The sequence below is a fragment of the Schistocerca nitens genome, chromosome 8 (genome assembly GCF_023898315.1).
Source record: "Schistocerca nitens isolate TAMUIC-IGC-003100 chromosome 8, iqSchNite1.1, whole genome shotgun sequence".
In the NCBI taxonomy this organism is placed as follows: Eukaryota; Metazoa; Arthropoda; class Insecta; order Orthoptera; family Acrididae; genus Schistocerca; species Schistocerca nitens.
The window spans coordinates 255,988,244-256,013,969 of record NC_064621.1 but is presented as its reverse complement, the minus strand read 5'-3'; the positions used below and the strand labels follow the sequence as shown (position 1 = coordinate 256,013,969).

The 25,726-nt window shown below is 43.2% G+C and overlaps 1 protein-coding gene across 1 annotated transcript in view; it reads right to left on the bottom strand.

Annotated features, from left to right (window-relative positions):
* LOC126198757 (myrosinase 1-like) overlaps nt 1-16,178 on the bottom strand; it is a 125,245-nt gene extending 109,067 nt beyond the window's left edge. The window contains exon 1 of the mRNA XM_049935313.1: nt 16,019-16,178. Within this exon, the coding sequence (XP_049791270.1) occupies nt 16,019-16,163 (145 nt within the window). The 5' untranslated portion in view covers nt 16,164-16,178. The remainder of the gene's footprint in view (nt 1-16,018) is intronic.
* Nucleotides 16,179-25,726: the final 9,548 nt, after the last annotated feature.

The window sequence follows — 25,726 nt, the reverse complement described above, 5'->3', positions numbered from 1 at the left end:
CTTTGTGTGTGAGGAATGTTTGCTGAAAGTTTGGCCGTACCTTTTTGTAACACCCTGTATATATGAGGGCAGCCAAATGGAAACCGAACACCGCCACAATCAGACTATGGGCTGATTCCATTCAAAAGTAATCAACACATGCGTTAAGATATTTATCCCAGTGGGAGACGATACGATGATTTCCCGTTTCGTAAAACGCCGTCAGCCGCCGACCCACTCTTGCATCTCCTTGTCTGACTGGAGCCGACGTCCACGAATGTCTTTTTTCTTCGGGTCGCCAAAGATGTGAAAATCACACTGTGAAAGTTCGGGGCTGTAAGGAAGATGTTGTAATTTTTCCGAAAGAAATAGCTGAAGCGTAGCCTTCGTCAGCCTGGCACTGTAGAGTCGAGCATTATCGTGCAACAGGATGATTCCATCCGACAGCATTGCGACAGCCCGAGGACAAATGTCAAAGCCAATAATGGAAACATCCCACATCTCCCACGTCAAAGAAATCCGAAGCTGTTCACACGAGTTGTGGTAAGTTCAGCAACAGTCATTGCTCAGGGAAATGAAGCTATTTGGCAGAAACTGCGACATGTTATGGTCAAACGCCGGGAAATGCCGCACGATAACGCCCGCCCCCACACTGCCAATCGGACGAAAGCTACGTTTCAGCAGGTTCGATGGGAAATACAGGAACATCCTCAGTACAGCCCGCGTCCTTCTTCAAGTGATTTTGGCGTCTTTGGCGACCTGAAGAATGACATGCGTGGACGTCGATTTCATTCGGACGACGAAGTGAAACAATGGGTGTGGTTCTAGATCAGTCATGGACCGACCGCGTTCTACAAAACAAGAATTGATCGTCTCATCTCCCAGTGGGATAAATGTCTTAAGGCGTGTGGTCGTTACTTTTGAGTGGAACCATTGCATGGCCCCGTTGTGGCGGGTGTTGGTTTTCATCTGACTCTCCTTATATCTACTGAGAATAACTGTTACACTGTGAGCGAAAGCTACCAAAGCGATCTCCGGTAATTCTATGCGTATGATAGTGCGATTAAAATGTAATCCTCACGCAACTTTATTTTCAGTACAGCCGTTCCTGCAGATGAAGAGGGATATGAAGGATATGACTACAAGATGGCTAACATTACTGAAAATTTTCTGCTGGAAACTGCAGCACAGCGTACCAAGAAGACTTGCAAAAAAATGGTTCAAATGGCTCTGAGCACTACGGGACTTAACTTCTGAGGTCATCAGTCCCTAGAACTTAGAACTACTTGAACCTAACTAACCTAAGGGCATCACACACATCCATGCCCGAGGCAGGATTCGAACCTGCGACCGTAGCGGTTGCGCGGTTCCGGACTGAAGCGCCTATAACCGCTCGGCCACACCAGCCGGCCGAAGACTTGCCCCTACAGCTTATCGTCATCTTGCTGACTTTGAGAAAACTCGAATCAGTGTCGTAAGCAACGTGGAATCGTCATACAGACAGATCGCTTAGACAGTTGACTGTGGTGCAATGAGCGTGGAACGAGTGGTAAAAGAATAGCAACAAGAGTAGGCATGTGTCCTTCCAAAAGAATTGTACTACGAGAGAATCCTAGGACTTTTGGACTAGTTTTGACAAATAAACGGATGACGACAGCTGACGTTCGGACAAAGCGTCACCACGAACCACTGGTAAGAGATTGCTGGGAGCTTGGTTGAGATATCGAAATGCCTTCCTTCGTTTATAGTTGACACTATACCACAGACACTATACCACAGACAAGTGCGGCTTGGATGGTGTAGAGCCAGTAGGGAATACTTAGTGGCACTAAGAGGTGCCTCCGATTTTTTTACAATTCCCTGGTGGGTCGCACTTTCGCCCTATAATTGTGCCTTTTCGTAGCTGCGAGGTTCTGTTGAGCCATTATGATGTTTAACACTGTCTGCCTGCCTCTGACTGCCAAACCTCTAAGTTTCTAGCCTTAGCTCCTATCTCAAGATAAAACGCGCAACGGGAATCTGACTATTGCATTTCAGATGTATGAATCGGGAACTACACTTTACTAAATATTATATTTCGTAGTAACCCTCTCCTACAAGTTACATGAGATGAGAGGGGGAGGAAGTCTTCTGACTGGTTTCATGAGGCCCGCCAAGATTTCCTCTCCTGTGCCAACCTCTTCATCTCAGAGTGGCACTTGCGACCTACGTCCTCAATTATCTGCTGGGTGTATTCCAATCTCTGTCTTCTTCTACAGCTTTGAGCCTCTACAGCTCCTTGTAGGACCATGGAAATTAATCCCTAATGTCTTAACAGATGTCCTATCATCCTGTCCATTATTCTTGTCAGTGTTTTCCATATATCCCTTTCCTCTTTGATCCTCCGGAGGACCTCACCATTCCTTAACATAACAGTACACCTAATTTTCGACATTCTTCTGTAGCATCTCATCTCAAACGACTCTCTTCTTTTCCGGTTTTCGCACAGTCCATGTTTCACCACCGTGCAATGCTGTGTTCCGTACATACATTCCCAGGAATTTCTTCCTCAAATTAAGGACTATGTTCGATACTAGTTGGCGTCTCTTGGACAGGAACGCCCTTTTTTGTTTTTCTAGTCTGCTTTTAATGTCCTCCTTGCTCCGTCCATCATGAGTAGTAGAATTCCCTATCTTCATCTACTTCGTGACCATCAATCCTGATGCTAAGTTTCTCGCTGTTCTCATTTCTGCTACTTCGCATTATTTTCGTCTTTCTTTGATTCACTCTCAATCCATATTCTGAATTCAATACAATGTTCATTCCATTCAGCAGATCATCTAATTTTTCTTCACTTTCACTCAGGATAGTAATGTTAGCATCGAATCGTATCGTTGATATCCTTTCACCTTGAATTTTAATAGCTCTCTTGAACCTTCCTTTTATTTCTGTCATTGCTTCATCCATATATAGATTGAACAGTAGGGGCAATAGACTACATCCCTGTCTTACACCCTTTTTAATCCGAGCACTTCGCTCTTGATCTTCCATTCTTACTGTATTACTCCGTATCTTGTACCATTTTACATTGCCGAATTGTCGAATTCACGTAAGCACATGCCTTTCAATTACACCTGCATCCAATCAGTCCAGTAATGACCCTTGTTTACGACAGGTGTTTACAGATACATAGTGTGCTGAATATCAAACGTATTAAAGAGAACAAACTCACTGAGTAATGGTTGCCAGAGTGATGTTCCTCCCTGGCGTGTAAAGTACGAAGCAGCCCGCTCCATTAATTATGGAGCCTTATTTAACGCCGCTACTGAGTCTATAAGCCAGCTATCATCGTGCTGTGTTCCACTCCACAACTAGAAAAGTCTACGCCGCGGTGGACCTGTTGTCGATGTTGATTTGGTTGCGCTATGGACTTAGAATCCGAATACTATACTTGAAACTGGACTTCAGAGTTCACTAGTCTTAGTATGTCAACGGATTTGTGATTTCCGCCGGACTTCTGCTTTTTACTTGCACTTCCTAGACATTGGTGTAACCACCTTCAATTCATTTGTTTCTTGGCCACCATGCGCTCGTCCTTGGTAGCGAGTACACATTGACTTCGCCGTGCCAGTGTTTAACGTCATGTTCTTAATAGTGGTTGATGCTTACTCCAGATTTCCGTATATTTTCGGATGCAATGTCATGTCAACCACCAACACCATCACAGCCTTAGAAAATTTTTTTGCGATTGATGGTCTGTCGGAAGTGCTCACAACTGAAAACGATCAACAATTCCATAACAAAGAGTTTTGTGCTTTCTGTGCCCAATATGGCATTCGCCACATTCCAATGGCCCCCTTCAATCCACAATCTAATGGCGAAACCGAGAGGATGATCCATATTTTCAAAATTCAAATTAACAAATACCTCCAGGTTTCTTTTTGTTTTTTTTTTTTTAGCAGTTACAGATCCACACCCATTGGAGACAAAAGTCCAGTGGAACTTCTCCACGGTCGGCAGCCCCGAACCCTCTTGAGCTTACTCACGACGACGCCACCGCCAACACCACCACTGCCTGCTTCCAAGTTCCACCCTGCGACCTTGGTGTGGGTGGAATCGTTTGGCCGGCGACCAGACTGGTTTCCGGGAACAGTTGTCCAGCACCATGGTTGGGAGTTCTTCAGAGTGCAGCTTTTGGACCAGGAGGTTCTACGACGTGCCAATCAATTCGTCTCTGACTAGTTTCCCAATAGTTTTTCCGTCCCCCTCTCCTCATCATCATGATCAGTCCCCTAGTTCCCATCCTATCCCAAGTCACCCAGTCAGTGTAATACCAGACTTATACAAGCCTTTTTACCACAGCTAGCTGACGAACACCACACCCCAAAAAGAGCGACCCAGCCCCAGAGGCTGCCCTTCCCAGACTACGAGGTGTCGCCCCGTCACCCGCCGCGAGTAATTCCTGATGAAGAGAAAGACATGCCGCTGGCTCCTCCTGCACCACCTGCTCCACTGCCGAGGTCCACACCATACAGCCTTCGCACCAGGCCAGGGCGTTTTCGTCCGTAAGCTCCTGTGCCCCGAGTCACCAACGACGCTGAGGACTCGGAGGAGGATCCCACGGATGTGGCGTTCATTCGCAGCAGATGATTCCCCTCTTCACTAGGAGGGAAGGGATGTGGTGTCCACAACTACTAAATCTCCGCTCCGAGCAGCGGCGCGGTATAACGTGCGGCCAAGAAACCCGTAGTTGGCCGCACTTCTCCGTGCACAGCCCGCTGTTAGCATCGCAGGCCGCCTTCGCGCGAGTGCGCAAGTGCTTCAAACCACAGCGATTGGCCGCCCAGAATATACAGCGACCCCACCCGCCAGCTCCATTAACTATGGAACCCTATTTAACGTCTTACTGACTTCTACAAGCCAGTTCTCATCGTGCTATGTTCTACTCAACAACTAGGAAATGCTACGCTGAGATGAACCTGCTGTGTATGTTGATTTGGCTGCGCTTTAGACTCAGAATCCGAATGCTTTACTGGAAACTGGACTTCTGCTTTTTACTTGCACTTCCTGTAGACTGGTGTAACCACTATCAAAGTATATAATTTCCATGAAGTGTTCATCTACAACTTGGCGCTTGGTAACAGAATTAGTTGTATCAATATTGTGTCAATAAACCGTAGAACCATGATATATTTATTGTGAGATTCCTTGTTATAACAAACAAAAAGCCATAAATGGCATCGACGCGTAGATTAAAATCATGGTCACACTTGTCACCTGTATGCTGGCCGGTGTGGCCATGCGGTTCTAGACGCTACAGTCTGGAACCGCGTGACCGCTACGGTCGCAGGTTCGAATCCTGCCTCGGGCATGGATGTGTGTGATGTCAGGTTAGTTAGGTTTAAGTAGTTGTAAGTTCTAGGGGACTGATGACCACAGATGTTAAGTCCCATAGTGGTCAGAGCCATTTGTCACCTGTATTGTCGGCTCGTCGCTGGCGTACTGTGCTTACAACTACGGTGCAAACATCTGAGCGCTCGTGACAACTACATGTCGCCGGCCGATGCCAGTCTGCAAAGGCGTGATACAAAGTCGTAAATATGGTCTTGACGTTCTGTAAAATACTAAATCGGATACATTAAAATGCACTTTAAGAAAGAGCTAGAGTTATAACATGATTCAAAGAGAAATAGTTTAAAGTTATAAAAGGTAGCTGGAAATAAAAAGTTCAGGAACATACACGTCCACAAAATAGAGCAGCGTGTGGACAGTATTTAACAAGAATACCGTAACTAACATCGACTACAGTATGTAGGTTGTACACACTGCGCCTAAGAAACGTCTACTCCATATTTTGAAAGACATAAAGATTCATGGAAATAGAAAACGCCTCCCTTCTAAACTTCTTAATGAACAAAATGAATTTGTACCTAACACCTGTCCTCCATTGTATGACGGTCTGTTGTAGGTATGGAGTTTTGTTTCTTCCCCGGCCCTGTGCTGTCAACGTGCCCGAAGTCTTTTTATCATGTTTCGAATATGATGCCTTTAATTCGCCTAATTCTGCGCCATATATATCACAGAAAACAACTAGGAACTAGTTTTCATCATTTTAAGTGAAACGCCATTAGATACCTTTGTTTACGCTTTAGAGCTTTTAATTGTATTTCCTATTTTGTCCATTTGCATTATGTTTTGGCCCCGCGCCGCCTGCGGTTTCTTAGATCCGCTGTTCCAGAGCTTTTTTTAATCCATTGATACGTTGCTGTTAATTAAATTTATTTAACTGCAGATTTCACAGTCACTTATTTCCCGCTACCTTTTACAGTATAAACAAATATTTCTCTTTGAATCAGTGTTAAAACTGCAGCAGTTTCTTTAATTGAGTTTTAATGTATCCGATTAAGTTTTACGCAGACTGCCTAAAGTGCCCTATTTACGCAGCAACCGACCGACCAACCGAAAAATTGGACATGTGTTAACGTTTTGCCCTACTAACTGACGGACTTTGCAAGTCGGGATGTCGGGCTGGTAGAAACACCCCACATCCGACCCTTCACCACTCAACCCAACAAACTGTTCCCTGTGTAGCACTGTAGCGCCAATCGCCCGACCAAAGTTCATCTTTGGTCACTGCGCACGGGATTCCATTCTAATATACATGACAGGGTGCAAGGCGGGCGAAATTTTTAAGACAGAGTTTGTGGAGAAATTTAAAGGCTGCAGATGGTTGTGGGACCCGTCGTGCGAGAGTATAGCAATACAGATGCAAGAAATGAAGCATTTTTTTCATTTTTGTAACGAATCCATAATGGTTTCGTATGACGTGGCAACCTTCTGTATTTCCGTTTTTATGCTTTATTTCCGATACTTACCGGAAAAGAAGTCTAAAAGCAGAAATATTGACATTCAATGGACGTTAACTCATAAGACATACTAGCTTCATTGTTACAAGAGTTAAAAAAAAGTCCAGCTGTATCCAAACCCGAATTAAGTCGGGTGATGCTGCAGGAATTAGATTAGGAAATGAGACACTTAAAGTAGTAAAGGAGTTTTGCTATTTGGGGAGCCAAATAACTGATGATGGTCGATGTAGAGAGGATATAAAATGTAGACTGGCAATGGCAAGGAAAGCGTTTCTGAAGAAGAGAAATTTGTTAACATCGAGTATTGATTTACGTGTCAGGAAGTCGTTTCTGAAAGTATTTGTATGGAGTGTAGCCATCTACAGAAGTGAAACATGGACGATAAATAGTTTAGACAAGAAGAGAAAAGAATCTTTCGAAATGTGGTTCTACAGAAGAATGCTAAAGATTATCTGGGTAGATCACATAACTAATGAGGAGATATTGAATAGAATTGGGGAGGAGTTTGTGGCACAACTTGACTAGAAGAAGGGATCGGTTGGTAGGACACGTTCTGAACCATCAAGGGATCACTAATTTAGTACTGGAGGGCAGCGTGGAGGGTAAAAATCTTAGAGGGAAACCAAGAGATGAATACACTAAGCAGATTCAGAAGGATGTAGGCTGCAGGCAGCAGTAGGTACTGGGAGATGAAGAGGCTTGCACAGGATAGAGTAGCATGGAGAGCTGCATCAAACCAGTCTCAGGACTGAAGACCACAACAACAACAACAACAACAGCCGGCCGAAGTGGCCGTGCGGTTAAAGGCGCTGCAGCCTGGAACCGCAAGACCACTACGGTCGCAGGTTCGAATCCTGCCTCGGGCATGGATGTTTGTGATGTCCTTAGGTAAGTTAGGTTTAACTAGTTCTACGTTTTAGGGGACTAATGACCTCAGCAGTTGAGTCCCATAGTGCTCAGAGCCATTTGAACCATTTGAGCCAACAACAACAACAACATATCCAAACCCTCTCCTGAAGAGCAAAGATTTTTCCAGTTCTAGCAGCTGATAGTTAATACCGTTTACATAAATGTTTTCTGATGTATTTATTTTGCTTTACCATGGTGTATTTCTTCCCCCATGAACCATGGACCTTGCTGTTGGTGGGGAGGCAGACAAACATGTGGTTCCTGAAGAGGGGCAGCAGCCTTTTCAGTAGTTGCAGGGGCAACGGTCTGGATGATTGACTGATCTGGCCTTGTAACATTAACCAAAACGGTCTTGCTGTGCTGGTACTGCGAACGGCTGAAAGCAAGGGGAAACTACAGCCGTAATTTTTCCCGAGGACATGCAGCTTTACTGTATGATTAAATGATGATGGCGTCCTCTTGGGTAAAATATTCCGGAGGTAAAATAGTCCCCCATTCGGATCTCCGGGCGGGGACTACTCAAGAGGACGTCGTTATCAGGAGAAAGAAAACTGGCATTCTACGGATCGGAGCGTGGAATGTCAGATCCCTTAATCGGGCAGGTAGGTTAGAAAATTTAAAAAGGGAAACGGATAGGTTAAAGTTAGACATAGTGGGAATTAGTGAAGTTCGGTGGCAGGAGGAACAAGACTTTTGGTCAGGTGATTACAGGGTTTTAAATACAAAATCAAATAGGGGTAATGCAGGAGTAGGTTTAATAATGAATAAAAAAAAATAGGAGTGCGGGTTAGCTATTACAAACAGCATAGTGAACGCATTATTGTGGCCAAGATAGACACAAAGCCCATGCCTACTACAGTAGTACAAGTTTATATGCCAACTAGCTCTGCAGATGATGAAGAAATTGAAGAAATGTATGACGAGATAAAAGAAATTATTCAGGTAGTGAAGGGAGACGAAAATCTAATAGTCATGGGTGACTGGAATTCGTCAGTAGGAAAAGGGAGAGAAGGAAACATAGTAGGTGAATATGGATTGGGGGTAAGAAATGAAAGAGGAAGCCGCCTGGTAGAATTTTGCACAGAGCATAACTTAATCATAGCTAACACTTGGTTCAAGAATCATAAAAGAAGGTTGTATACCTGGAAGAATCCTGGAGATAATAAAAGGTATAAGATAGATTATATAATGGTAAGACAGAGATTTAGGAACCAGGTTTTAAATTGTAAGACATTTCCAGGGGCAGATGTGGACTCTGACCACAATCTATTGGTTATGACCTGTAGATTAAAACTGAAGAAACTGCAAAAAGGTGGGAATTTAAGGAGATGGGACCTGGATAAACTGACTAAACCAGGGGTTGTACAGAGTTTCAGGGAGAGCATAAGGGAACAATTGACAGGAATGGGGGAAAGAAATACAGTAGAAGAAGAATGGGTAGCTTTGAGGGATGAAGTAGTGAAGGCAGCAGAGGATCAAGTAGGTAAAAAGACGAGGGCTAGTAGAAATCCTTGGGTAACAGAAGAAATATTGAATTTAATTGATGAAAGAAGAAAATATAAAAATGCAGTAAATGAAGCAGGCAAAAAGGAATACAAACGTCTCAAAAATGAGATCGACAGGAAGTGCAAAATGGCTAAGCAGGGATGGCTAGAGGACAAATGTAAGGATGTAGAGGCTTGTCTCACTAGGGGTCAGATAGATACTACCTACAGGAAAATTAAAGAGACCTTTGGAGAGAAGAGAACCACTTGTATGAATATCAAGAGCTCAGATGGCAACCCAGTTCTAAGCAAAGAAGGGAAGGCAGAAAGGTGGAAGGAGTATATAGAGGGTTTATACAAGAGCGATGTACTTGAGGACAAAATTATGGGAATGGAAGAGAATGTAGATGAAGATGAAATGGGAGATATGATATAGCGTGAAGAGTTTGAGAGAGCATTGAAAGACCTAAGTCGAAACAAGGCCCCGGGAGTCGACCACATTCCATTAGAACTGCTGATAGCCTTGGGAGAGCCAGTCCTGACAAAACTCTACCATCTGGTGAGCAAGATGCATGAGACAGGCGAAATACCCTCAGACTTCAAGAATAATATAATAATTCCAATCCCAAAGCAAGCAGGTGTTGACAGCAGAGAAAATCATCGAACTATCAGTTTAATAAGCCACGGCTGCAAATTACTAACACGAATTTTGTACAGATAAATGGAAAAACTGGTGAAGCCGACCTCGGGGAAGATGAGTTTGGTTTCCGTAGAAACGTTGGAACACTTGAGGCAATACTGACCCCACTGCTTATCTTAAAAAATAGATTAAGGAAAGGCAAACCTACGATTCTAGCATTTGTAGACCTAGAGAATGTTTTTGACAGTGTTGACTGGAATACTCTCTCTGGAATTCTGAAGGTGGCAGGGGTAAAATACAGGGAGCGAAAGGCTATTTATAATTTGTACAGAAACCAGATGGCAGTTATAAGAGTCGAGGGGCATGAAAGGGAAGCAGTGGTTGGGAAAGGAGTGAGACAGGGTTGTAGCCTCTCCCCGATGTTATTCAATCTGTATATTGAGCAAGCAGTAAAGGAAACAAAAGAAAAATTCGGAGTAGGTATTAAAATTCATGGAGAAGAAGTAAAAACTTTGAGGTTCGCCGATGACATTGTAATTCTGTCAGAGACAGCAAAGGACTTGGAAGAGCAGTTGAACGGAATGGACAGTGTCTTGAAAGGAGGATATAAGATGAACATCAACAAAAGCAAAACGAGGATAATGGAATGTAGTCAAATTAAATCGGGTGATGCTGAGGGGATGAGATTAGGAAATGAGACACTTAAAGTAGTAAAGGAGTTTTGCTATTTAGGGAGTAAAATAACTGATGATGGTCGAAGTAGAGAGGATATAAAATGTAGACTGGCACTGGCAAGGAAATCGTTTCTGAAGAAGAGAAATTTGTTAACATCGAGTATAGATTTAAGCATCAGGAAGTCGTTTCTGAAAGTATTTGTATGGAGTTTAGCCATGTATGGAAGTGAAACATGGACGGTAACCAGTTTAGACAAGAAGAGAATAGAAGCTTTCGAAATGTGGTGCTACAGAAGAATGCTGAAGATGAGGTGGGTAGGTCACGTAACTATTGAGGAGGTATTGAATAGGATTGGGGAGAAGAGAAGTTTGTGGCACAACTTGACTAGAAGAAGGTTTCGGTTGGTAGGACATGTTTTGAGGCATCAAGGGATCACAAATTTAGCATTGGAGGGCAGCGTGGAGGGTAAAAATTGTAGAGGGAGACCAAGAGATCAATACACTAAGCAGATTCAGAAGGATGTAGGTTGCAGTAGGTACTGGGAGATGAAGAAGCTTGCACAGGATAGAGTAGCATGGAGAGCCGCATCAAACCAGTCTCAGGACTGAAGACCACAATAACAACAAACAACATGGTGTATTTCCTCAGTTACCTATGAATCACGCCACAGGCTACAGCAGTCATTTTAGTTAATAATTGTGGGGATACAACAGCAGTGAATTTGATATCCTCAAATAACTTCTACCAGAGACTAGAAGCCGTAATGTACCTAAAAGCCTGTCATCGCAGCTTACGGCCTCTATCGCGATTGTATTCTTTTTCGTTGAGTATGTTCGGCAGCTCCGAAATGCGTGATTCATCCATTCTTAGAAAATTACGAAAATCATCTGGTCCCAGTTTCTTAAGGGGGTGTCCATTAATTACGTGAGGCGATTATGGCGTTTTCTCGACGACCCCCTCCCCCGTTGACGAGATGTCGTGAGATTTGGCTCACCCCCCTGCCCCCCCCCCCATCCCCCTCTCCTAGTCCCTCGTGAGAGTTCTCAGTAAAACCATATGCTCCTCCAAGCTCATTATGATTTAGCCACTATAAACCGTTGTCGCTTGCACACAGATGCTCTCTACATCGAAGTGTGACAAAAAATGGCTCTGAGCACTATGGGACTCAACATCTGTGGTCATCAGTCCCTTAGAACTTAGAACTATTTAAACCTAACTAACCTAAGGACATCACACACATCCATGCCCGAGGCAGGATTCGAACCTGCGACCGCAGCATTCGTGCGGTTCCGGACTGAGCGCCTAGAACCGCTTGCCACCGCGGCCGGCGACGTGTGACAATCCGTGAGGGTCGTACTATGTGCGCTGGTGCAGCTGGTGCACTGTGGACCGCACGTCGGCTCTCTGCAGCTCTTGTGATGGATGAAAAGTAGATACCGCATGAATTGCAGTTTCCCTTTTCTAAATCAAATGGTCAAATGTGTGTGAAATCTTATGGGACTTAACTGCTAAGGTCATCAGTCCCTAGGTTTACACACTACTTAACCTAAATTATCCTAAGGACAAACACACACACACACATGCCCGAGGGAGGACTCGAACCTCCGCCGGGACCGGCGCCAAAGACCGCTCGGCTAATCCCTCGCGGCGTTCTAAATCACCACGTACGCTTGGGCAGTAGAGGTCATAGAGTATGCTGATGAATGCTGGCAAAGGTTGAATCGGTAGGCAGTAGCTAATTAAGAAGGGAGCAAATGACTTTCCGCCATGCTCTTCAGGGTCCGGGAGCGTCGGATGCCTGTCAACCTAACTGATAGGTTATGCAGGTGGTAGGAAACAGTCGTGAAGAATCATAAGCGGAGGATTACAGCGTGTGCTGCAACAGTCCCGGTCATCACACTTCACAACCAAAACAATAATTGAAAACATTTCATTATTTTTAACTGTAAATAAGAAGGCATTTGTTTGCGCTCGCTAGTAACGCGTTTGGCTGGCTGGTGGTGGCTAAGCAATCGACGGGGTACTGTGCTACTTTGTGGCGTTCGAGTAACCACGATAAATATTATTTTGTAGGGTTTAGCCATTTTTATTGGAAAACATGTTTTATTTAAGTGAACCCAGTTTTCACGGAAATTTGGCACTGTTTCTTGCGGGAAAAATTAAGCGATATTTTCCGAGCCCTCCCTCCCACACATCAGATTGGGTGAGAATCGGCTTGATCCTCTCTGCCCCTAAGCGCCTCACGTAATTAATTAAGTAACAGAACTTGGACGAGTTTTCTTCCTGGCATTGTTCACTTTTATGCTCACAGCCTTCTTTGGTCATTTCTTTGGCCATGCTGCCTCTAAAACAGGTAAGGCAAATCCCAGGTTTTGTTTCTATGTAAAACTAAGGGTGACCACCTACAACATAAACTCAATGAACTTAAGATAAACGAATCATATCAACAGTACGGCGCTGTGATCGCCGACTGCAGTAGGTCCCGACGTGTACAGCGACATCTAGCGACCAAGCCCCTTCAGCTGTTCCCATTGTTGTAAGCGCAGTACACCAGCGACGACCCGACATTACGGGTGGTGACTGTTTACCATTTTATCAGGATTTTACTCTATATGACCTCGCCATTTATGACTGTATACTTTATTTGGCTCAAATGGCTCTGAGCACTATGGGACTCAACTTCTAAGGTCATCAGTCCCCTAGAACTTAGAACTACTTAAATCTAACTAACCTAAGGACACCACACACATCCATGCCCGAGGCAGTATTCGAACCTGCGACCGTAGCGGTCGCGCGGCTCCAGACTGTATCGCCTAGAACCGCTCGGCCACTCCGGCCGGCTATATTTTATTTACTTACCCTCTTAAGTCGATGAGGACAGATAGGTTTGCTAACCTGTATGGCTGTGTATGTTACGATACTGCTAATAATAGTTGACAGCCTACTATTACGTAATTTTTTTCATAAAAATGCAATTTTTTCTCTTTTTAGATCAATGTGATGATGATAATAATGATTGAAACTGTTAACTGAATAAAATGTTTGCGATGAAAGTCTGCTGTGGTATTTAAGTTATTTTTCATACATTAAGAAGGTGTGAAAAATCTGTAAATACAAGATTTCAGTATAATATTCTACAGACGACTGTATCGTCACTTAATTGCGGAAAAAGTCGCTTATACAATCATTCATGTAGTCCTGTAGTTTTCGCAGAGAATGCGACAGCAAGATCTACAGTTGGATGTATCACCGTTCTGACTATAGAGAGTTGCTGTAATTGGTGGAAAATAAGCTTGCTCTAGGTTTCAAGGATGAGTGTTGCTGGGTGTTCACGAAAATGAAAACCACTTCATCAAATTCGGATAGAAATTCCTAAACGGTTCAGACCATGTGTGTGTGTGTGTGTGAGAGAGAGAGAGAGAGAGAGAGAGAGAGAGAGAGAGGGAGGGAGAGTATGAGAGAGTGCGAATATGAGAGTGTGAGAGAGTGAGAATATGAGTGTGAGAGTGTGAGACTACCAGGGTGAGGATGAGGGTGAGTTGAGTGAAGGTGAGGGATTGTAATGGAATATCAGTTTGAGATGGATGAATTGAGAGAGAGGAGTAATAGTTAAATGATGAGGACGAGAGTGTCTTCTTATTCGGTCACAGTCGCAATTTCTTTGAAAAGATAAATGCTTGGAACGAACTCCACATTCGTATTCCGACATCCTACCAACAAGACGAATTCTGCTGCTTTGGAGAATTCCTACCATGTCACAAACTGCCTCTGTTTAATAGCTACCACTACAAAAATCTAGAGCTATAACTATTAAACGTTTCTGTGTAGTGTATTTGTCGTGGATTTTCAGTCCTGTAGAATTTTTCTAAATGACCACATTTTCGCTGTGGATTTCTGTATTTTTATGCTCACAGTGGCAATTTCTATAGTTTGTTACATACTGGAGGTGTATGTGGCGAATGCCGACATGAGCCATATAAGCGCACATCCTTTCTACTTATTTTACTGAATTTGACAGCTTCTGCGTTTTCAGCATCTTAACCAAAAAGTTGCTTGTTGGCGACTGAACAGTTCATATCTGCACAAATCTCTTCCACACATTTTATTAAGTAATACATAAATTAATGTCTGTAAGTAAGAAATATTGGGGTAACACTAGACTAGCATTTAAACTGGAGTAATTTTACTGTAGCTGTGTGGAAGGAGGTATATGTGGTTCTCTATATTTTACAAAAATACGAAAGAACCTTTTCTTTATATATGAATAGGAATATTTTCTGTTATTGTAACGCACTACAACAAAATCTAAATAGAAACAACTCACGACGCTTCGTCCATGCTGTACGTTATTGTGTGAGAGACACTGTAGTATGTTATTAGTGCTTCCGTCACAGATATATCTTGGTTACAAACAGTCCAATGTCACGTTCATCAGATTTTTTTTCTTTTATCCATCGGCATACATAGCATTAAAACTTTACCAACACTGGTGATACAGCAAATCTTTACGTTGGTAGTAAATTTAGCATTTTACATACCATAAGCGTTTATGTTATGGCATTCCGTGCTACAAGTGCTCAACCATGGACTGACCTCCCCCGTACCGTCAATGAACTTAAAATTTCGCGCGGAATTAGGAGAGCGGTCTTGGGCCCTGGAGTCATGAACTGTGCGGCTGATCCCGGCGAAGGTTCGAGTCCTACCTCGGGCATGAGTGTGTGTGTTTGTCCTTAGGATAATTTAGGTTAAGTAGTATGTAAGCTTAGGGACTGATGACCTTAGCAGTTAAGTTCCATAAGATTTCACACACATTTGAACTTACAATTTCCCCCATTTAAAGAAGTAAACCAATGCTTTACCTCTTGATAAAAAGTTAGCTCCTCATTTACTGCTTATTGAAACGATGCAGCCTATGATCAGCTGTGTTAGTATCAATGTCTCAAATCAGAGTCATGTTGGATTTAACGCATTGTTTCATATTTCCTTTCCACTTTTTTGCTGTCCTCTTTTACCTTCCTCTCTTTGTAAATTTTGATTGTGCTATGATGTAAATACTTTGTTTATGCTAACATAAGTAATTTATATACTTTACAATTGTCGTTTAAAAAAAAAGCATATCTGTGCTGGTAAGTGAAAGGTGTCTATTAATGGTAAATAAGCAGAAACTAAACAAAGAAACATATACAGGCATTACTGCTACTCCCGATGTGAGAGATATTTTTGGTGGCATAATATCTCTCCAGTACTGTTTTAGTCTGTTAGTGTGCTACGATTCCATCAAGTATTAGTTACCTGTAGATTTTCCTGTAGGCAGTGGCCTCACTGGCATTCATCGCAAAGACAAATAACTTTTTGCAGCTCCACTGATGATTGCGCAGAGTCGTAGATGAGGACATAGGTAACAATTCTGGGACGAGATCTCCCGTTTACCATCACAGATTTCGAATTGTTAAGGGATAGTATAATGAGTGAGGTCCGTAACTCACCGCTTACGTTCCACGCGCCTTCGATCTGGTAGGCCGCGGTAGCGACACCGAACATGAAGTCCTCAGGGAAATCCAACGAGGTGTTCTGGGCGACACAACCGTATACCGCCAGAGCGGCGGCAATCAGTAGACGGAAACCTAACATGCTGCAGGAGGGAGCAGACTACGACAGCTGGGCTCGGCGCAGCTCTGACCACATTTATATGGCACGGCGCTCAGATAACGAGATAAAGAGCTCGTCAACAGCAGCCAATTGGCAGTTGGATATCACGATAACGAAGTGGCAAGTAAGCGCTATGATAATGCATTCACAGCGTCGACGCGATACCTCGCTGCTGACAGGGCAGGCGGTGTAAATTGAAGTAGCCTCTTTTAGACCCTACGCAAAAGAGCGAGTCAACAGCTGCCAATTGGCAGTTCGAATAACGACAACGACTTGGCAAGTAAGCTCTGTGACAATGCATTCACAGCGTGGACGCGGTACCTCTCTCATAGCAGGAGGGTGGTGTAAATTTAAGTAGCCCCTTTCAGACCCTAGGCAGCAGCGCTGGGTATTTGATTACCCAAAAATCACAAAAGTACCAAAAAAGTGTTGTTGTGACCAAAAATTTACAAAATATACATAATGACATAAAAAGCTGAGCAGGTGGGAGTAGGGATCGCGCGCTGAGAATTCCGAAGAAACTTCATTATGTAGACAGACAGTTCATCCATTCCTGGAATCTGGAATCTCGACCATTTCTGCCTGTTATCGACATTGATACTGGCGAGATATCGGTCCGAGGGACTCCAAGATCTTCGAGAATGTTTTAATTTCAGTAATATAAATGTGACTTACAGTCAAATATCAATAAAGAAAAGACATTATTCCTCATATGACACATATCGGAATTTATCCATCAGTTATGTGAAACAAAAATTCGCAGATTTCTTATACAACTTGAAACGTCATATATACGTGCAGTAATCGCTAATGGATAACTGATGATAGATCAATTCAGAAATTCCTCATATGAGCAACAGTCATTCCTTACCTGAAGTTCGACTTTTGCCATTGCGACCCAGTCAGCCTGAAATCGTAATTACTGATTGTTTTAATTTCAAGTATGACGTCGGATAACTGATGACAAAAGAAAAATTTTTTGTGTGATATAATTACAGAGTAACAACTTTGTTTTTTTCCTTTACTTGTACTGTGAAACCTTGCTTCTTCCCAAATTTCATTATTCTTGACCAACAGGATATACCCAATAGGTTTTTACGGGTGAATTTGTTAGAATCAGAATATGTGACATAAATTGTCGTATCTTTTGACTGCACTGACTTAGAAGCTTCAATTGTTTCCACCAGCGAGAGACGTAGGCATTAGTATGTGACATAAATTTCAACTTGATAAATGTTCTGTTTTTGCCCAACTGAGGAACGGAATCCTAAAAATACAGTATGACCTAACAATACTGAAATGCTATTAAATTCCTGTCGTAAAATAAATTAGTCAGTTTGTGATAATAAACAATTTATTTAAGAATTAAATTCACTTACGTAGCAAGCTTAACTATGGAATTTAATGTTGTTGTATACTTTTTACTAACACTATCGAAACATATGTAAATTTTTTTACATCATCATTTCTACTTCAATCCATTTGCTCTCATTTGTAGTATACTGTGAATACCTTGTGCAAATTGTACAGTTAAAAAGATTTGCTTCTGCCAGTCAACCATGCCTTGGACTTCGACAAACTTTTTTTCTGCTAAAAATGACACAAATCTAAATAATTAAGCGAGAACTTTTTACCTTCGATTTTTTCTGACACCTTTTCCATTTCCTTTGACACCTCTTTATCTAGTTGACCATGAACAGTTTATAATTTATGCATAACATTTTTCACTTGCCCTATCTGCTTCACTGTTGGCACTTCTGACTGCTCCAGAGCAGCAATGACAGCAGAAACAAATCCATACTGTGAATATGAAAGCTTGCCTGAAACGTAAGTGTTAGGCTTTAATCCTTGGGCCAGTCTAATTCAAGCAGCTTCACTGCTATCAAATGAATCAATGATGCTTTTCGTAGCATTGAAGTTCTGGCAGTAATATTTGCTGGCATCATTCTAGGACCCCAGTCTTATGAAGATGATATCAAGGAAATTTCTGGATCTAGCAACTTCACCGCTGTAGCACGTGAAGGGGCTATCAAAAATACTTTTTTGCCACACTCAATAAGTGTGTCAACATCACTGAATATACTAAGAGTCTCTTCTGTAACTCTGTGTAAGGTGTTAGCTAAACTAGTCACGAGCATCATTTTACTGTTGATAACCATATTTTTTATTTGCAATTAGTTGTCTGAGTTGTCATAGTTTTTCTGCAGCTTCGGCTGACCTATACCTTTCTTAATGTTGAATAATCAGGAACAGATTTGCCTGTGTATTTTTCTAATGATTCATGAAATTTTGGATGGTTTGTTTACCTCAGAACATGTAATATGAAGTATCTCTATGTAAGGTGGCAGCTTGAATGAATGTTAATTTCGCACCTTACATGAGATTTTACAAGTCGAACAAGTACATTGATATGTCACCTGACATACTTCGCCGATAGTGAGCATATCTGCCGATCAAAATGTACAGTATGTATTTGAAATGGATGACACTCTGTTCGACAGTATTAACACACCAAACCCAAATCCTGCATGTCAATGAGCTGAAGGTGAAAAAAGCTGCAGCAAGAAACGTTTCAGTTTGGGGACAGACGCGAGTTGCACAGTCATGGCACGCATACAGTGAAAGACTTCTAACAGGGGTCTGTCACCTGGGGCAAGAGAGACAACGAATGTGCTGGGCGATACATCGAGGGGAGCAGGTAGCGGCCCAGCGCTGCCTGCGACAGAGAAATTCTTTAGAAAACTGCGTTCGGGAATTTCCAGATGGATACAAACAGGCCAGAAATGCAGCTGATTACGTGAAAGGTCCATGATGTTCTCGTGATGTACGAGTGTAACTTTTAGGCGTCAGGACCGGGCGCAAAATGTCCGATTGGCTGAAATAAACTCGGAAGGAGTAAAAGGGGTGATATTTCGACGCAATTTAAAGATAGGCCCTTTACGATTGGCAGGGGTAGTTTCCACAAGATGAATGAAATGCTCCCATTCGTCTGAAAAAGCTGTGACGTGAAGCACGAAAGGACACAGGTGGTGGACAGTTTGCTGCGAAAGACACAATACCGAAAACTTGAGGGACTCTTCTCTGAACCAGCGTCAAGTGTAGAACAGGGCGGAACATGCTCTGTACTCCTTAGTGTGAACATTGTGTTCACTTTGGCTGACATTCAGCTAGAAATTAGCTGAAGAGTCGTTGAGCCGGCGAGTGTTGCCGAGCAGTTCTAGGCGCTTCAGTCCGGAACCGCACTGCTGCTACAGTCACAGGTTCGAATCCTGTCTCGGGTATGGATGTGTGTGATGTCCTTAGGTTATTTAGGTTTAAATAGTTCTAAGTCTATGGGACTGATGACCTCAGATGTTAAGTCCCATAGTGCTTAGAGCCATTTCAACCATTTGAAGAGTTGTTGAGCTCCTATTGTGGAGAAATGAAACAGCTCAAATGGTTCAAATGGCTCTAAGCACTATGGGACTTAACATCTGAGGTCATCAGCCCCTGAACTTAGAACTACTTAAACCTAACTAACCTAAGGACATCACACACATCCATGGCCAAAGCAGGATTCGAAACTGATACCATAGCAGCAGCGTAGTTCCAATGAAAGAGCCATGTACCTAATTGTTCTTGCTAGAACTGAGAGGGCGTTGAAGAATACACGCTACTCCATCTATGCACATGTATATCGCCATATTTTCTAGACTATGCATGAATGCACGTTTTCTCGCCTAGCAAGAAATCTAGGACAGTTTCAGCTGATAAAATCAGTAAAGATTTTGATTAGCTTTTTATAGGATTTTCAGAGGGCGAGAGTAGCCATGCAGACGACAGCACGTCGCAGCTAAAGGTAAGTGCCGCTGGCAGAGGTGTAAAATTGTTGGGTCACCAGCTTGCATCCACTGTGAACTCGAGCAACCTTGAGTAATCTTTTGCTCACCTGGTCAGAAAAACTAACTATCCTCAATAGACTTGATTGTCATCCCAAATAGTACCGAACTTAGACCTGGAATCGGATAATTTGTCATAATATCGATCAACTCAGACAGTACTTCACTGTCAAGAAGTAAGACAAATCTTGTAGAGAACCTTCTATTTAAATTTGATATTGTTGTGTTCAGTGTTATTTCTGCTGATCAGGACGTAATACATTATCTTGACAATTGTCCTGAAATTGCCATGTCACAATCTATATAAACCCGTGTGCTTCTTTGACAACAAAAATGAAATTAAACAAATATTACAGCTAAACACCGCTGTGCTCTGTCATAGAATAAAGGTCTACTCCAGCAATTTATTCTAATGACGCTAACGCACTCACAGGGCGTTTTTACTGATGTCTAACGAATGTGAAAAGGAGTGGAGTGTCAGAGTTGTAGAAAGTCCTCCATAGAATGGTAAGATTGGCGGGAGTTCCGTAGGGAGCATTTGCTGTATGTTTCTCCACTTTCAATCCGTTGAACACGTTTGTGCTTTTCTGTTTCCACATGCTTCTCAGTGACTTAACTGCAGTTACTATTACGCCGCACAATTTACTGTATAGTATTTCACCGTCACGAAAATGTTTCTCTCCTATTGAGAAATGAACTGTTGCAGTTTTGAAACTTCCTTCCGAGACTCAAACTCGGTAGAGTACTTGCCCGCGAAACGCAAAGGTCCCGAGTTCGAGTCTCGATCTGGCACACAGTTTTAATCCGCCAGTATGTTTCATATCAGGGCACACTCCACCGCAGAATGCAAATTTCATTCTGTTGTAATTTTACTTCACTTTTGGAATATTTTTGAACTACTTTGTGCACACCGCAGACTTCAAAAAGAGTGAATGACACAATTACATACCTGTCTACAATATAGGCAACGGCCTTGCCGCAGTGGTTAATCCGGTTACCGTGAGATCACCGAAGTTAAGCGCTGTCGGGCGTGTTCGGCACTTGGATGGGTGACCATCCAGGCCGCCATGGGCTGTTGCCATTTTTCGGGGTGCACTAAGCCTCGTCATGCCAATTGAGGAGCTACTCGACCGAATAGTAGTGGCTTCGATCAAGAATACCATCATAACGACCGGGAGAGCGGTGTGCTGACCCCACGCCCCTCCTATCCGCATCTTCCACTGAGAATGACACGGTGGTCGGATGGTCCCGGTAGGCCACTCGTGGTCTGAAGACGGAGTGCTACAATATAGGGAACAGAACGGCTCAAGCAACTACCTGCTGACACAGAGGCAATAGATTACACAATCTCACTATTGTGTATAGCTGAAATTCATATTTTGAATTCAAAAGAAATAGGGGATGTAGTTAGACAGTTGCCATTTGCCAGGAAACAAAATGAGATGCGCATTTCTGGAAAATGTAGCAAGGAAGAAAGAAACTGCATGAGGAAATCCTTTTACTTCTTGAAAGAATGAACGTATAACGATGTTAACAAATTATTTACAAAAATATACTCTATTAGAGAGAAATGACCATATTTGCATAAATATGACTTAAAAAATCACAACTAGCATTCAGGAGGACGACAGTTCAAAACCGCGTCCACCCATCCAGATTTAGGTTTTCGGTGATTCCCCTAAATCTCTCCAGGCAAATGCTGGCATGGTTTTTGAAAGAGCATGGCCTTCCCAGTCCTTGACACAGTTCGAGCTTGTGCTCCGTCTCTAATGAACTCGATGTCGACGGGCCGTTAACCCCACTCTTCCTTCCTCCCCTTTTTAAAAATTACAGTATTTCGTTTAGTTCTTTTTCATATCAAGCATTTACCTGTATTTATGGAAAATGTCAGTCATACCAAAAAATATAGGCCCTACCATAAAAATCCAAGCCATATCAATCAACATGTGTATTGACCCATACACGTGATCAAGTAGTGACACTAAGATTCCTATGTTGAAGTACGGCCAGTCTTTAATAACACCATGTCATAGCTTAATATGATCCTAAAGTACGTCAGAGTAGTCACAAACTTGGTTTTAAATTATAGTTATATTACTTACGGTGCTTAAAAGTCCAAGTGGTTTTACCTACTTGGCGCTGGAATCGGGTATTAACACCGTAGCTCGAGGGTACAACACTCGGTTGAGCCTCGATTTTTTTCTGGTCATTACCATGATATTAAAATTTGCCGACGCGTTGTATATCTGGGGGAAAAAAGGTACATTACGCTTCGTCCTTCCTGTTAAATCTTAAGTCCCAAAACAAGTGGCCATCTGAATGGGTTCTCAGGTCAGAGAGAGGCACGGACAAAAATAGCATGCCGCGAGACAATACAGTCACCTTCCAGGAGACACCTCATTAATAATCGTTACCAGACTTCACAACTGCACCACTTCGGAGAGGGAAGAAGTCCACAGTTTAAACCACTCAGTGAGGAGTAGACTGTTATAGCAACCAAATTGCAGGGATGTTGATTGCTACGATTCACCCACTGATTTAAGTATTCCCCAACATTTTCTGTTGGCTTACTATTGGGTGATTTAGCGGTGTCTGAGCATTAGTCAAAGCAGGAACATAAGTATCCAGTCCTGTGCACATGGCTGTTGGCATCTCGGACGAATGAAGTGTCCACAGCATAGTCATCATGTAGCAGTAAGAGCAACACTTAGTCACCGAGACTGTTTAAATGCACATCCTGGTTCATATTCAGACTAACTTGAATGATTTTGCCGGCCAGTGTGGCCGAGCGGTTCTAGGCGCTGCAGTCTGGAACCGCGCGACCGCTACGGTCGCAGGTTCGAATCCTGCATCGGGCATGGATGTGTGTGATGTCCTTAGGTTTAAGTAGTTCTAAGTTCTAGGGGACTGATGACCTCAGATGTTAAGTCCCATAGTGCTCAGAGCCATTTGAACCATTTGAATGATTTTATCATACGAAAAACACTCCCGAAACATCACAGACCCATTCCATATTAAGGGTTAACCACTACACTGGACCATCAATGCACTCGACGCTTTGCGTCTTTTAACACGAAGCAAAATCTCAACTGAACGAGTTGGTAAATTAACCAGGTAAGTCATGTTTACATAGTTTCGAGTAAAACACAGAACATTGTCCACAAATTGGAGAAACATAATAATCGGTCTAGTCTTTTCCCTATCTTTACTTAGGCCACCAGCAAACCACAACAGGTTATCACAACCAAACTAAGATGCATTACACGCTGATCAGACAGAGCGTTATGAGCACCTACCTAATAGCCGCTATGTCCACCTTTGGTACGGATAACAGCGGCGATACGTTGTGAGATGAAAGCAATGAGGCCTTCGTAGATGGCACCACATCTGCACAAGTAAGTGACCTAAGTTCCGTAAGTTCCTTAGAGGCGAGCGATAAGCTGTGACGCCACGGTCGGTCACATTCCAGACGTGTTCGATAGAGTTCACCTCTGGCTAGTTGGAGATCCAACACGTCAACTGGAACTTTCCAATGTGTTTCTCGAACCACTCTTTCCCTTGTGACATGGCGCATTGTCTTGTTGAAAAATGCCACTGCCGTTGGGTTACATGTTCCGCATAAAGGGGTGTAAATGGTCTGCAGCCAGTGTACGATTCCCCTTGGCCACCACCGTAGCTTCTACGAGCTCCACTGGAGAAATGGATGCCAGCGTGAATGTTCCCCAGAGCATAATGGTGCCGTCGCCAGCTTTTCTCCGCCCGCAGTACAGATGTCAAGGAGCTGTCGCCCTGGAGGACGACGGATTCGCGCCATCCCATCGTCATGTGTAACCCCTCGTTACATGTCCGTTCTTTTTTTGAACCTAACATTTATTCTAACTGGCCATGAACAATTCCCAAATTTCATATAAAATCACAAATTCTCGTTTTAAAGCAGAAAAATTACACTACTGACCATTAAAATTGCTACACCACGAAGATGACGTGCTACAGTTGCGAAATTTAACCGACAGGAAGACGATCCTGTGATATGCAAATGATTAGCTTTTCAAAGCATTCACACGTGGTTGGCGCCGGTGGCGACACCTACAATGTGCTGACATGAGGAAAATTTCCAACCGATTACTCATACACAAACAGCAGTTGACCGGCGTTGCCTCGTGAAACGTTGTTGCGACGCCTCGTGTAAGGAGGAGAAATGCATACCATCACTTTTCCGACTTTGATAAATGTCGGATTGTAGCATATCGCGATTGCGGTTTATCATATCGCGACATTGCTGCTCACGTTGGTCGCCGGCCGAAGTGGCCGTGCGGTTAAAGGCGCTGCAGTCTGGAACCGCAAGACCGCTACGGTCGCAGGTTCGAATCCTGCCTCGGGCATGGATGTTTGTGATGTCCTTAGGTTAGTTAGGTTTAACTAGTTCTAAGTTCTAGGGGACTAATGACCTCAGCAGTTGAGTCCCATAGTGCTCAGAGCCATTTGAACCATTTTGAACGTTGGTCGATATCTAATGACTGTTAGCAGAATATGGAATCGGTGGTTTCAGGAGGGTAATATGGAACGCCGTGCTGGATCCCAACGGCCTCGTATCACTAGCAGTCGACATGACAGGCATCTTATCCGCATGGCTGTAACGGATCGTGCAGCCACGTCTCGATCCCTGAGTCAACAGCTGGGGACGTTTGCAAGACAACAACCATCTGCACGAACAGCTCGACGACGTTTGCAGCAGCATGGACTATCAGCTCGGAGACCATGGCTGGGGTTACCCTCGACGCTGCATCACAGACAGGAGTGCTTGCGATGGTGTACCCAACGACGAACCTGGGAGCACTAAAGCCAAAACGTAATTTTTTCGGATGAATCCAGATCTCTCACCAATTGAAAACGTCTGGTCAATGGTGGCCGAGCAACTGGCTCTTCACAATACGCCAGTCACTACTCTTGATCAACTGTGGTATCGTGTTGAAGCTGCATGGGCAGCTGTACCTGTACACGCCATCCAAACTCTGTTTAACTCATTGCCCAGGCGTATCAAGGCCGTTATTACAGCCAGAGGTGGTTGTTCTGGGTACTGATTTCTCAGGATCTCTGCACCCAAATTGCGTAAAAATGTAAGCACATGTCAGTTCTAGTATAATATATTTGTCCAATGTATACCAGTTTATCATCTGCATTTTTTCTTGGTGTAGCAATTTTAATGTCTAGTAACGTAAATAAAAGAAATAAGAGCCAATGCAATAGAGAATTATATGCGAAGTAGCAAAGGACTTTATTCAAAGAGTTTCTAACGGCGTTTCTTTTTGTTTAATAACTATTATATGAACCCAACGCACGTGTTGTTACCGTCTTTCGCGGTTGTTAGTCGCTAGCATCTGTAAGTCCTTAGCGTCTGTGAGGCTCTATATCGAAATTGTAGTGTTCGAGCTTTTAGCGTTGTAGCTCTGAATATTCGCGACTCTTAAGTTCATGCGCCGCCGCGTGAAATAGTTAACCTCACTGGAAGCAGGGCTAATTAAAGGTAAATTTCTTTGACTTTCGCCGGCCGAAGTGGCCGTGCTTAAAGGCGCTGCAGTCTGGAACAGCAAGACCGCTACGGTCGCAGGTTCGAATCCTGCCTCGGGCATGGATGTTTGTGATGGCCTTAGGTTAGTTAGGTTTAAC